Below are 15,395 nucleotides of genomic sequence, written 5' to 3' on the forward strand. Positions count from 1 at the left end.
AAGGAGATCAAACCAGTCAATCCTAAAGGAAATCAGTCTTGAATATTCACTGGAAGGACTGATGCTGAAGCTGAAGCTCCAATACTTTGGTACCTTATGCAAAGAACTGACTCATTGGAAAAGATGCTGATGCTGGGAAAGACTGAAGGCAGAAGGGGGTGACAGAGGACAAGATGGTTGGATGGCATCACTGACTCAATGCACATGAGTTTAAGCAAGCTCTGGGAGTTGGTGATGGACAGGGAATCCTGACGTGCTGCAGTCCATGGGGTTGCAAAGAGCTGGACATGACTGAGCTACTGAACTAAAGTGACTCTGAGCCCAAATAGGCCCTGTCCTTAGGCATGTCTGCTGCTACTGCTTCTGCTAAGTCACTTCAGTCGTGTCCGACTCTTAGCAACCCCATGGACTGCAGCCCACCAGGCTCCTCAGTCCATGGGATTTTCCAGGCAAGAGTACTGGAGTGGGGTGCATTGCCTTCTCCTAGGCATGTCTAGAACCCCATTTTAGCAAGAATCCTGTTAAGTCAGTTTAGCCACAATCCACTATCCTCCATTATCTGATCATCCTTGGTAACTGACCAAATTCCTTACACCTATCTTTCCCTAGGTGATGTCTGATCACTGTGGCCTGCCTTCAGGAAGAATCCTATGTTAGCCAGAATTTTCCCTTCCTACTGATGTTTCTTGTTAGTAATTTTCTATCCATACACACTGCCCTACCCTCAACCCCGGGCTCCCTGCCTATAAATCTCCATTTTTCCTTATTACATTTGAAACTGAGTCCACCCCTATACTCTCTTCCTTTATTCCAACAGTTCCTGAGTAAAATCTGTTTTTGTTGCTCTAACTACTGTCAAGGTCTGGTTTTCTTTGACAGTAGTATAAACTGCAACTAGCAAATTTTCAAAATGGATTGTATGAGCCTGATAAGAGCATTTGATCAATGTTGAATTTCCTGAATTTGAGGCATACACTGCAGTTTCGTAGAATAAGGGGCTGGAAAACTTTTTCTGTAACAAGACCAGATAGTATATATTTCAGGCATAGAAGGTGATCTATAGTCTCTATCACATATTCTTTTTTGTTTTTATTCTTTACAACACTTTAAAAATGTAAAACCACTTTTAGATCAAGAGCTATGTAAAAATAAGGGCTGAAGTTAGCTCAAGAGCCATAGTTTGCCAACCCCTAATACAGACAATGTTCCTGCTCCTTAAAAATATGCAATGAACCATGTAAAGATAAAAGGTCATCATAGCTGCAACTTCCTCTCAAAGATTGAGCAAAAATAATAATAACAATAACACATTAGAGAAAAAAGTGATGACAAACAGTGCAGACTCCTGATCAGCATAGTGTACTACCCAGAACTCCTGGGACTCAAGCAATCCTCCCTCCTTAGCTTCAAAAGCTGAGGATTAAAGCCAGATTTCTATTTCTTCCAAACTCTTTCTTCATATTTCTGTGCGGCAGCAGTGGACATAGAGACAAGATTTTGGCAGCAATGAAAACAGACAGCAGAATATTCACAATTGGTAAACCTATGTGAAAGGTGAAGGGAATTCACCATATTATGCTTACAATTTTTCTTTAAATTTGATATTTTTTCAAAATAAAGAGTTTTTTAAAAAGCCATAGATGTCCCTGGGGAAGCCAGGACATGTGCAAGCCTCAATGTGCAAGCCTGAGGCATGGTTCCAGTGGCTCAGAAAAGAATGAGACTCCCACAAGGCAAAAGGTATCCTGTCATCTGGGTCATCTCAGTACATACCCATGGGTCCAAAGGTATCTAGATTCTCCTGTCATCACCAGCAAACTCCGACAAGGCAGCATAACTGGCACTGTCATACCATCTGGGTGCTTAAAATCCATGACAATCTTGAAATAAAGGCAAAAGCATGAAGATCAATCAACCCAAAAAGTCATACACTCCAAAGATAAGAGCAATTCACTGATTCTATCTTTCTAAGCTAATAGAGATTAAAACATGGTAATGTTTATAGGAAAGCATAGCACAGTGGTTCTCAAACTTCAGTGCACATAAGAATCAACTGAATGACTAAAAGTAGGTCTACAGTAAGGCTCAAGAATCTGCATTTCTAACAATTACCTAAGGAAATTATGATGCAGGTGGTCAGAGAAGCATTCATACTATGAAAAACATTAGTAGTCAAATTCAAGGACTTAGAACCTGAAACATTCATATCTTGGCTTTTTCACTTACTGGCCATATGATTCAGGACAACTTATTTAATACCTCTGTGTCCAGTTTCCTCAATTCTTATACGATTGTCATAGTATCTGGTACATTGTAAGTACAAAAACAGTAGATATTATTCATATGCAGGCATGCGAAGTCACTTCAGTCATGTCCAACTTTTTGTGACTCTCTGGACTGTAGCCTGCCAGGTTCCTTCGTCCATGGGATTCTCCAGGCAAGAATACTGCAGTGGGTTGCCATGCCTTCCTCCAGAGGATCTTCCTGACTTAGGAACTGAACGTGCATCTCTTATATCTCCTGCACTGGCAGGTGGGTTCTTTATCACTAGTGCCATGTGGGAAGCCCATTTTAGAATATTAACAATTAACAATTTAAGGAGAAGTAACTATTACATGCAGATTTTCATGTAATTCATTTTTCCTTTAAAGTGACACAACATTTTAGACTTAAATATTCTCTTATTTATTTATTTGGCTGCACTGGGTCTTAGTTGCAGTACATGGGATCTAGTTTCCTGACCAGGAATTGAACCTGGGGCTCTTGAATTTGGAGTACCATCTTAGCCATGGGACCACAAGGGAAATCTCTAAATGTGAATTTTTAAAAGACACATCAAAGGGCTAAAAAAAATTTAAGTTAACAAATCAATCCATGTGAAAAATAAATATGCCAAGTTAGTATCAGCGGGATGAACATTATTTAGCATAATACCTTCATCAGAGGTAAATTTAGGACAGCACCAGGCACCAAAGCAAGCATTTAGTAACTAATACCTATTAATAATAATAATATTGGGTAAAACAGATGATACACATGAAAATTCTTCATAAATTATATAGAATTATATTGATCCTTATTGCAAAATTCAGACTTAAATTGAAGAAAACAGGGAAAACCACCAGGCCATTCAGGTATGACCTAAGTCAAATACCTTATGACTATACAGTAGAAGTGACAAATAGACTCAAGGGATTAGATCTGGTAAACAGAGTGCCTGAAAAACTATGGACGGAGGTTCGTAACACTGTTCAGCAGGCAGTGATCAAAACCATCCCCAAGAAAAAAAAATGCAAAAAGCAAAAATTGCTGATGCACGATACTGGATGCTTGGGGCTGGTGCACTGGGACGACCCAGAGGGAGGGTATGGGGAGGGAGGAGGCAGGAGGGTTCAGGATGGGGAACACATGTATACCTGTGGCGGATTCATTTCGATATTTGGCAAAACTAATACAATATTGTAAAGTTTAAAAATAAAATAAAATTTAAAAAAAAAGCAAAAATGGTTGTTTGAGGAGGCCTTACAAATAGCTGAAAAAAGCAGAGAAATGAAAGACAAAAGAGAAAAGGAAAGATACACCCATCTGAATGCAGAGTCCAAAGAATAGCACACAGAGAATAAGAAAGCCTTTTAAAGTGATCAATGCAAAGAAACAGGGGAAAACAATGGGATGGGAAAGACTAGAGATCTTTTCAAGAAAATTAGAGATATAAAGGTAACATTTCATGCAAAGATGAGCACAATAAAGGACAAAAATGGTATGGATCTAATAGAAGCAGAAGATACTGAGACGAGGTAGCAAGAAAACACAGAAGAACTGTACAAGAAAGTCTTAATGACCCAGATAACCATGATGGTGTGATCAATCACCAACAGCCAGACATCCTGGAGCATGAAGTCAAGCAGTCCTTAAGAAGCATCACTAGAAACAAAGCTAGGGGAGGTGATGGAATTCCAGTTGAGCTATTTCAAATCCTAAAAGATGATACTATTAAAGTGCTACGCTCCATATACCAACAAATTTGGAAAACTTAGCAGTGGCCACAGGACTGGAAAAGGTCAGTTTTCATTCCAGTTCCAAAGAAGGGCTTGCCCTTCTGCACAGTTGCACTCAGTTCACATGCTAGCAAGATCATGCTCAAAATCCTTCAAGCTAGGTTTCAACAGTATGTGAACCAAGAACTTCCAGATGTACAAGCTGGATTTAGAAAAGGCAGAGGAACCAGAGATCAAATTGCCAACAACCACTGGATCATAGAAAAAGCAAGGGAATTTCAGAAAAACATCTACTTCTGCTTCATTGACTATGCTAAAGCCTTTGACTTTCCACAACAACATGTGAAAAATTCTTAAAGAATTGGGAAAACCAGACCATCCTACCGGCCTCCTGCGAAACTTGTATGTGGGTCAAGAAGCAACAGTTAGAACCAACTGGACATGGAAAAACGAACTGGTTCCAAATTGGGAAAGGAGTATGTCAAGGCTGCATACTGTCACCAGTTTATTTAACTTCTGTGCAGAGTACATCATGCAAAATGCTGGGCTGGATGAAGCACAAGCTGGAATCAAGATTTCCAGGAGGAATATCAATAACTTCAGATATGCTGATGACACCACCCGAATGGCAGAAAGTGAAGAAAAATTAAAGAGCCTCTTGATGAAGTGTGAAAGAGGAGAGTGAGAAAGCTGGATTAAAACTCAACATTCAAAAATCTAAGATCTAAAAGAAAAACAGAAAACGAAGATCATGGCATCCGGTCCCATCACTCCATGGCAAGCAGATAGAGAAAAAATGAAAACAGTGACAGAATTTATTTCCTTGGGCTCCAAAATCACTGCAGAGAGTGATAACTATCATGAAATTAAAAGACATTTGGCTCCCTGAAAGAAAAGCTGTGACCAACCTAGACAGCGTATTAAAAAGTAGAGTCATCACTTTGCCAACAAAGGTCCACATAGTCAAAGCTATGGTTTTTCCAGTAGTCATATATGGATGTGAGAGTTGGACCATGAAGGCTGAGTGCCAAAGAATCAATGTTTTCAAATCTGTGGTACTGAGAAGACTCCTGAGAGTCCCTTGGACAACACAGAGATCAAACCACTCAATCCTAAAGGAAATCAGTCCTGAGTATTCACTGGAAGGACTGATGCTGAAGCTGAAGCTCCAACACTTTGACCACTTGATGCAAAGAGCCAACTCACTGGAAAAGACCTTGATGCTGGGAAAGATTGAGGGCAGGAAGAGAAGCGGGTGAGAGAGGATGAGACAGTTGGATGGCATCACTGACTCAAGGGACATGAGTCTGAGCAAACTCCAGGAGATAGTGAAGGAAAGGGAACTCTGGCATGTTAGTCCATGGGGTTGCAAAGAGTCGTACATGAGTGAGCGACTGAACAACAATAATACTGGTCTAAAAAACTCTTTTTCACTTTCTCATATGCCCTTTCAAACTAAGTATGGAAAAATAAAGTATGATGATAGAATTTAGTTTTCCAATTATCTATTCCAAACGATGACACATAATTTCAAACAGTCCATAAAGCACTCTCCACACTCCAAAAGCATTCTATTTTAAAAACACCGTAGATAAATTATGTTTGGGACATGAAACGTACTGAAACCTGAAACTTCCCTGAAATGTATAACTAACAGAAGATGGGCTGACAGACTGAGGATCAATAGATGAACAGACATTTAATAAAGCAGATATATTAAAATGTTAACTGTAGTATCTAGGTGGTGAATTTATACAGATTTACTGTATAATACGATCAACTTTTCTGTCTAAAAAATTTCATTATTAAATGTTGGGAAAAGGGGAGAAAAGTACCACTGTAGCCCATTTTTAAGCAAACAACATATAGGCTTCAATTTTCTGAATAAACACTAAGGTCCATAAAAAAGAAACAATAATAGATTATTATTAATTTGGCTCAGTGGTAAAGAATCTACCTGCAATGCAAGAGACACAGGAGATGGGGGTTCCATCCCTGGGTCGAATCCCTGGGTTGGGAGGATCCCTGGAGGAGGAAATGGAAACCCACTCCAGTATTCTTGCCTGGAAAAACCCCTAGAGAGGAGCCTGGAGGGCTACAGTCCAAATGGTTGCAAAGAGTCAGACACAACTGAGCACTGAGCACACACAAACATTAATTCCTTCATTAGAGATGATCAGCTATGACTCAAAGGAATGAAATCAATCTGGGTGAAAACGCTTGATGGGAAAATATCATCAGACACTAGACTCAGACTCTACAGTTTTATCACTTCAGTTCAGTTGCTCAGTCACGTCTGACGCTGCAAAGCCAAGGACTGAAGAACCCCAGGCTTCCCTGTCCATCACCAACTCCCAGAGCCGGCTCAAACCCATGTCCATTGAGTCAGTGATGCCATCCAACCATCTCATCCTCTGTCGACCCCTTCTCCTCCTGCCCTCAATCTTTCCCAGCATCAGGGTCTTTTCAAAAGAGTCAGTTCTTTGCATCAGGTAGCCAAAGTATTGGAGTTTCAGCTTCAGCATAATCCTTCCAATGAATATTCAGGACTGATTTGCCTTAGAACTTACTGGTTTGATCTCTTTGCAGTCCAGGGGACTCTCAAAGAGTCTTCTCCAACACGAGAGTTTAAAAGCATCAATTCTTCAGCACTCCGCTTTCTTTACAGTCCAACTCTCACATCCATACATGACAACAGGAGAAAAGATAGCTTTGACTAGACGGACCTTTGTCAGCAAAATAATGTCTCTGCTTTTTAATATGCTGTCTACGTTGGTCATAGTTTTTCTTCCAAAGAACAAGTATCTTTTAATTTGATGGCTGCAGTCACCATCTGCAGTGATTTTGGAGCCCCCCAAAATAAAGTCTGTCGCTGTTTCCATTGTTTCCCCATCTATCTGCCATGAAGGGATGGGACTGGATGTCATGATCTTAGTTTTCTGAATGCTGAGCTTTAAGTCGAGTTTTTCACTCTCCTCTTTCACTTTCATCAAGAGATTCTTTAGTTCTTCTTCGCTTTTTGCCATAAGGGTGGTGTTATCTGCGTATGAGGTTATTGATATTTCTCCTAGCAATCTTGATTCCAGCTTGTGCTACATCCAGCCAGGCATTTCCCATGATGTACTCTGCATAGAAGTTAAATAGTAAGGAAGGTGACAACATACAGCATTGACATGCTCCTTTCCCAATTTGGAACCAGTCTGTTGTTCCATTTCCAGTTCTAATTGTTGCTTCTTGACCTGCATACAGATTTCTCAGGAGGCAGGTAAGGTGGTCTGGTATTCCCATCTCTTGAAGAATTTTCCACAGTTTGTTGTGAACCATACAGTCAAAGGCTTGGGTGTAGTCAATAAAGAAGAAGTAGATTTTTTCTGGAACTCTCTTGCTTTTGTGATGATTCAACAGAAGTTGGCAACTTGATCTCTGGTTCCTCTGCCTTTTCTAAATCGAGCTTGAACATATGGGAGTTCACGGTTCACATACTGTTGAAGCCTGGCTTGAAAAATTTTGAGCATTACTTTGCTAGCATGTGAGATGAGTCCAATTGTACAGTAGTTTGAACATTTTTTGGCATTGCCTTTCTTTGGGATTGGAATAAAAACTGATCTTTTCCAGTCCTGTGGCCACTGCTGAGTTTTCCAAATTTGCTGACATATTGAATGCAGCACTTTCACAGCATCATCTTTTAGGATTTGAAATAGCTCAATTGGAGTTCCATCACCTCCACTAGCTTTGTTTGTAGTGATGCTTCCTAAGGCCCACTTGACTTTGCATTCTAGGATGTCTGGCTCTAGGTGAATGATCATATCATCCTGGTTATCTGGGTCATGAAGATCTTTTTTGTATAGTTTTCTGTGTATTCTTGCCACCTCTTCTTAATATCTTCTGCTTCTGTCAGGTCCATACCATTTTTGTCCTTTACTGAGCCCATCTTTGTGTGAAATGTTCCCTCAGTATCTCTAATTTTCTTGAAGAGATCTCTAGTCTTTTCCATTCTATTGTTTTCCTCTATTTCTTTGCATTGATCACTAAGGAAGGCTTTCTTGTCTCTCCTTGCTATTCTTTGGAACTCTGCATTCAAATGGGTATATCTTTCCTTTTCTCCTTTGACTTTTGCTTCTCTTCTTTTCTCAGCTATTTGTAAGGCCTTCTCAGGCAACCATTTTGCCTCTTTGCATTTCTTTTTCTTGGGGATGGTCTTGATCACTGCCTCCTGTACAATGTCACGAACCTCCATCCATAGTTCTTCAAGCACTCTATCAGGTCTAATCCCTTTAATCTAGTTGTCACTTCCACTGTATAATTATAAGGGATTTGATTTAGGTCATACCTGAATGATGTAGTGGTTTTCCATACTTTCTTCAAGTCTGAACTTTGCAATAAGGAGTTCATGATCTGAGTCACAGTCAGCTCCCATTCTTGTTTTTGCTGACTCTATAGAGCTTCTCCATCTTTGGCTGCAAAGAATATAATCAGTCAGATTTCGGTATTGACTACCTGGTGATGTCCATGTGTAGAGTCGTCTTTTGTGTTGTTAGAAGAGGGTATATGCTATGACCAGTGTGTTCTCTTGTCAAAACTGCTTTGCCCTGCTTCATTTTGTACTCCAAGGCCAAACTTGCCTGTTACTTCATGTATCTATTGACTTCCTCCTTTTGCATTCCAGTCCCCGACAATGAAAAGGACATCCTTTGGGGGTGTTAGTTCTAGAAGGTATTGTAGGTCTTCACAGAACCATTCAACTTCAGCTTCTTCAGCACTACTGGTTGGGGCATGGACTTGGATTACTGTGATATTGAATGGTTTGCCTTGGAAACAAACAGAGATTATTCTGTAATTTTTGAGATTGCACCCAAGTACTGCATTTCAGACTCTTTTGTTGACTATGAGGCTATTCCATTTCTTCTAAGGGATTCTTGCCCACAGTAGTAGATATAATGGTCATCTGAGTTAAATTCGTCCATTCCAGTCCATTTGAGTTCACTGATTTCTAAAGTCGATGTTTACTCTTGCCAACTCCTGTCTGACCACTTGTAATTTACCTTGATTCATGGACCTAACACTCCAGGTTCCTATGCAATATTATTTTCTACATTATCAGACTTTACTTCCTTCACCAGTCACATCCACAACTGGATGTTGTTTTTGCTTTGGCTCCATCTCTTCGTTCTTTCTGGAGTTATTTCTCCACTCTTCTCCAGTAGCATATTGGGCACCTACCAACCTGGGGAGCTAATCTTTCAGTGTCCTGTCTTTTTGCCTTTTCATACTTTTCATCGGGTTCTCAAGTCAAGAATACTGAAGTGGTTTGCCATTGCCTTCTCCAGTGGACCATGTTTTGTCAAAACTCTCTACCATGAACTGTCCGTCTTGGACACTACACGGCATTGCTCATAGTTGCACTGAGTTAGACAAGGCTGTGGTCTGTGTGATCAGTTTGATTAGTTTTCTGTGATTCTGGTTTTCATTCTGTCAGCCACCTGATGGATAAGGATAAGAGGCTTATGAAAGCTTCCTGATCAGAGAGACTGACTGTGGGGGAAACTGGGACTTGTTCTGATGAGCAGGGCCATGCTCAGTAAACCTTTAAGCCAATTTTCTGTTGATGGGCGGGGCTGTGTTCCCTCCCTGTCATGGTCTCAGGTCAAACAACAGGGAGGGAATATTATAAAATCTATAATGTTTTCCTGAAAACATTGCTTGTTAAAGACCAAGAAAGAAAAAAAAAAAAAAGACTTTTTCAAATATTTATTAAGGATTCACAATCAACAATCCTTGCCAGCAACTGCTGAATCATTCTGCCCTGTGACAGCTTTGCTCCACTGGAAGTTTTTCCAATTATTCTTTTCGGTTTTACATATTTTATTTTCCGAGTCAATAAAGATCAAGTTCGCAGCAAGCTCATGATAAGACAGGAAGAAAGGCAACAGGATACAATCACTATAACAATGACACAGCCATTGAGGATACAACAAAACTGGTTATAACCAATGTGGCCCAAGATGGCTGAAGATTCGAATTCCAAAAGCACTTGAGCCTTATTATACTTTTATTGCAGTGCATTAGCATGCTAAATGACACATTCTCAGACACCATGACAGGTTCCAGGTTGACCATAAAAAGACAAAAAGTGGGCTGTGGCCCAGCTCCTGGAAACTTCTGCCCCTTCTCTCAAACGGTTACAATAGTCCTCCTACTTCTTAGCATATGTAATTACCCAGCCCATAAACTAAATACACCACAGACTGAAATCTTATTCTCACCTTCTGAGAGTGTCCACATTCTGTCTATGGAATGTTTATCTCTCTACAAGATCTTTTACTTTACTATGGCTCACTCTAGAATTCTTTTCCACATGAAGCCAAGAATCCTCACTTGGCAGCCATCCCAGGAACTCACCCAAGACCTGGGACATGACTGTTTTCTCACACCCCCTTCTCCTGCAACAATGGGGCAAGATTAAAGATAATATTTAGTTCAAAGCAAACAAAAAACCCTAAACATGCTGCTCTCATAAAACCTTTAACACAACCAAATACAACAGAAAGGAAACTGCATAGTTATCAAGTATTTACTGAAGTAAAGATAAGATGTGAGAAATGAAATATTTCCTGCTGAATCAGTAAACAAGGATGTCACAGTCATCAGCAATTGCAGTGACTCATTGGAAAAGACCCTGATGCTGGAAAGACTGAAGACAAAAGAAGGGAGTGACAAAGGATGAGGTGGTTAGAAAGCATCACCAAGTCAATGGACATGAATCTGACCAAACACTGGGAAATACTGGAGGACAGAGAAACCTGGTGTGCTGCAGTCCATGGGTCACAAAAAGTCAGACATCTCTTTAGTAACTGAACAATAATAATGTGGGCTGGTAAGCTCTGGGGGCACTCAGGAAGAAGAAGAAACCTGTGATCTAGCAGCTATCAGACTGCAACCACTCCCTACAATGAGCCCCATGGAAGTTCAGGATGTGAAAAAGCTCAGGACACTGACCCCAGGACAGCAAGATGCATATTATAGGAATGATTTCAGTGAGCCCAGACGCGTGCATCTTCCCATACACAGAAAAGCATTAAATTCCTTAACTTGGGATATCTGGTTTTCTTTTTATTAACAATCTTTTGACATTCAGACTACTGCCTTTGGCTACAAAACTTCGCTCCCCCTTTTACCTCCTCAGACCAGTTCTCTCAGGGTTACTTGAGATGCTGTCTCCCAGACTTGAAGTCCTAAAAATTCCCACAGAATAAAACGTAACTCTCAACTTATAGGTTTTGAATATTTTTTAAGTTGACAGATGCATAACCGAAAAGTCCATGACACTGATCTCCTCCATGCTGGCTAAACAGGAAAATGAAAACATATAACACTCTGGGAGCACTTCTGAGAAAGAAGACAAATTTAATCCTGATCCTTATTGGTTAAAAATAGGCTGAGACCTTTAACCTTTTGAAACGCTTAAGGATATATCAACAAGAGACAATAAGACATGAAGAATGATGTGTGATTCATAGAGAATGAAGAAAGCTGAGAGGATATATTTAGCTGGAGAAAATATTTCATGCCTGAGAATTTAGCAGACTACAAAGAAGCCTGCCAAATATAAATCTTCTGTAGTTGCACTAACTTTTCCATGGGATTCAAACTGCAACTGGGCAGGACCCTATTGGGCTTTCCTGGGACAGACCTCTCCCCATAGCCTCTGTTTTAGCTCCTCTCAGTAGTACCTAGGTAGTAGTATCTGACACATATTTCCTGAGTTTTTAGATGCTAAAACCACCACCAAAGGAAGAAATTAACTACTTGATGAATATGAACATGTAGCTCCCAAACTTCTGGTACCTAAAGACTGATTATCATCAATCAATCAGAGAACTGTGCAAGAGCTGATCACACACCCTGGGACACTCCCCTCCCTCACCTTGCCTTTTAAAAAGCTTTTCTGAGACTCTTTGAAGACTTCAGGGTTTTAGAGCATAAGCTACCCATTCTTCTTGTATTGATGCCTTTACAAAAAATGCTGCACTCTTCCTCCCCACAATACAGTGTCAGCAGATTGGCTTTACTCTTTTCAGGCAAGCAGATACAAATCTGGTTCAGTAACAACTTGTAAGTAAGTTTGCTTTTTATTTTAAACAGCACACAAAGGATTCCACATACCTCATCATGGCCATGTCTGCCACATTTGTGAGGTAGAAATTGTTAGGTAGTCACTGTAGGGCCAGGACCTCAGTTCATTTTTTTAACTTCAACTCCTTCTCCCATATAAACATTTTGCTCCACTGACTTAAAGCTATACTTGTTGTTTCAGATTCCAGGCATTCAGAGGAAAATCTCCCTGGCATGGAGGGTCACAAAATATCCGGACTCAAGACAGAACAATCAGTAACTGTTGACCAACTTATCAGATAGGAAAACACTAGATGGACCATTAAATCTTAGCCCATACTTCTGGTCCTTATCCGGTCCTTAAATGATGGCGTGGGGTCATGAGAAAGAGTCACAGGAAGGTGACCCAATGTCTAAGAAAACTCAAGGACAGAGGAATTTTTTAAAAAGTCATAAAAATAACAAAACTGGAAGACATAGGGACTTTCAAACTAACTGGTCAGAAATTATATACATCAGGGATGTGAGCCAACCAAAAATGAACAGATCAATACTGGTAAAGATATAAACCGCTATAATTGATGCCCTTTTGGGGCACTTCACCCCCTCTCAGTGTCTATGCTGGGAGCTTTATATTTCTCTCTCTCCTTCAAAATAAAACCCTGCCTGTGTGACTATTTGCGTGTTTATAAAGTTCATTCTTCGGCTCCGTGAACAAGAACTCAGATTACTGTTTTATCCTGACAAGTAGAAAAGGAGAAAAAGAAAAGAAGAGACAAACACAACTGCAGAGATACAAGACTGAAACAAATTACTTACAAAAAAATACAGCAATAACAAAAATATCTGTTAACATGTTCCCTGGATTTATAAATACAGAATCCCACCATATCATAAGATAATTAGTCCACTGTTGGGGTGAAGAGGAACTCAGTATATTTTTAGTAAAATAAATACAGCTTTTTGTCACTCTACAAAAGATGATACTCCCAAAAGTATACTTTCCTAAGCTGAAAAGTACCTAGAAGAGAAGCCTTCTGGTATACCATATTTTTCCAAAGCAGAGGAATTTAAATCTCCTACCTATACTACATGGGATTCCCTGGTTGCTCAGATGGTAAAAAATCTGCCTGCAATTCAGGAGACCCAGGTTCAAGTTCTGGGTTGGGAAGATCCCCTAGAGAAGGGAATGGCAACCCACTCCAGTATTCTTGCCTGGAGAATTCCATGGACAAAGGAGCCTGGTAGACAATATTTCACGAGGTCACAAAAAGTTGGACATGAATGAATGACTAACACACACACACACACACATACACACACACACACCTATATTACACATGACTGCTTAGTTTCCAACCTTTAAGAAAAGTTAAAATCAAAGACCACAAGAAACCAGTTTCCCTTCCTTGCCTCCTACCTGGGAGCTACAGACCAGAAGGGAGTGACAGGATATACTTAAAATGATGAAAGGGGAAAACCTAAAAGCAAGATTACTCTACCCAGCAAGGATCTCATTTAGATTCAACAGAGAAATCAAGAGTTTCACAGAAAAGCAAAAGAGAAGAGAATTCAGCACCACCAAACCAGCTTTACAACAAATGCTAAAGGAACTTCTCTAGGCAGAAAACACAAGAGAAGAAAAAGATCCACCAAACAATTAAAAAAATGGTAAGGGGAACATACATATTGATAAGTAATTTGAATGTAAATGGATTAAATGCTCCAACCAAAAGACACAACTAACTAAATGGATATACAAACAAAACCCTATATATGCTATCTACAAGTGACCCACTTCAGACCTAGGGGCACATATTGACTGAAAGAAGGGGACGGAAACAGATATTCCATGCAAATGGAAATTAAAAGAAAGCTGGAGTAGCAATACTCATATCAGATAAAATAGACTTTAAAATAAAGAATATTACAAGAGACAAAGAACCATATTACATAATGATCAAGGGATCAATCCAAGAAGATATAACAATTATAAATGTTTCTGCACCCAACATAGGAGCACCTCAATACATAAGACAGATGCTAACAACCACAAAACGGGAAATCAACAGTAAAATGATAATAGTGGGGGAACTGTTGTTGTTATTCAGTCTAAGTGACTAAGCACTCTTTGTGACCCCATGGACTGCAGCACACCAGGCTTCCTTGTCCTTCACTATCTCCAGAGTCTGCTCAAACTCATGCCCACTAAGTCAGTGATGCCATCCAACCATCTTATCCTCTGTCGCCCTCTTCTCCTGCCCTCAATCTTTCCTAGCATCATGGTCTTTTCCAGTGAGTTGGCTCTTCATATCAGGTGGCCAAAGTATGGAGCTTCAGCTTCAGCATCAGTCCTTCCAATGAATATTCAGGGTTAATTTCCTTTAAAATTAACTGATTTGATCTCCATGCTGTCCAAGGAACTCTCAAGAGCTTTCTCCAGCACCAAAGATGCAAAAGCATCAATCCTTCAGCCCTTAGCATTATTTACGGCACAACTCTCATATCCATACATGACTACTGAAAAAAATCACAGCTTTGACTATATGGACCTTTGTCAGCAAAGTGATTTCTCTGCTTTTTAATATGCTGTCTAGGTTTGTCAAAGCCTTTCTTCCAAGGGCAAGCATCTTTTAATTTCAGGCTGCAGTAACTGTCCACAGTGATTTTGGAGTCTAAGAAAATAAAATCTACCACTGCTTCCATTTTTTCCCCATCTATTTACCATGAAGTGATGGACTGATGCCATGATCTTTGTTTTTTGAATGTTGAGTTTTAAGCCAGCTTTTTCACTCTCCTCTTTCACATTCATCAAGAGGCTTTTTAGTTCTTCTTCACTTTCTGTCATAAGAGTGGTATTGTCTGCGTATCTGAGGTTATTTATATTTCTCCCGGCAATCTTGATTCCTGCTTCTGCTTCCTCCAGCCCAGCATTTCTCATAATGTACTCTGCATATAAGTTAAATAAACAGGGTAACAATATACATCCTTGACGTACTCCTTTTCCTATTTGGAACCAGTCTGTTGTTCCATGTCCAGTTCTAACTGTTGCTTCCTGACCTGCATACAGGTTTCTCAAGAGGCAGGTCAGGTGGTCTGGTATTCCCATCTCTTTCAGAATTTTCCACAGTTTATTGTGATCCACACAGTCAAAGGCTTTGGCATAGTCAATCAAGCAGAAATAGATGTTTTTCTGGAATGCTCTTGCTTTTTCAATGATCCAGCGGATGCTGGCAATTTGATCTCTAGTTCCTCTGCCTTTTCTAAAACAAGCTTGAACATCTG

General features: G+C 40.0%; 1 protein-coding gene across 1 annotated transcript in view; it reads right to left on the reverse strand.

Annotated features, from left to right (window-relative positions):
- The window catches only part of ALKBH8 (alkB, alkylation repair homolog 8 (E. coli)), a 114,504-nt gene that overhangs the window by 59,838 nt on the left and 39,271 nt on the right, over positions 1-15,395 (reverse strand). Inside the window, exon 7 of the mRNA XM_010862922.1 lies at positions 1,760-1,880. Coding sequence (XP_010861224.1) covers positions 1,760-1,880 — 121 coding nt within the window. The remainder of the gene's footprint in view (positions 1-1,759; positions 1,881-15,395) is intronic.

This window comes from Bison bison, unplaced genomic scaffold, assembly GCF_000754665.1.
Source record: "Bison bison bison isolate TAMUID 2011002044 unplaced genomic scaffold, Bison_UMD1.0 scf7180017864485, whole genome shotgun sequence".
NCBI lineage: Eukaryota > Metazoa > Chordata > Mammalia > Artiodactyla > Bovidae > Bison > Bison bison.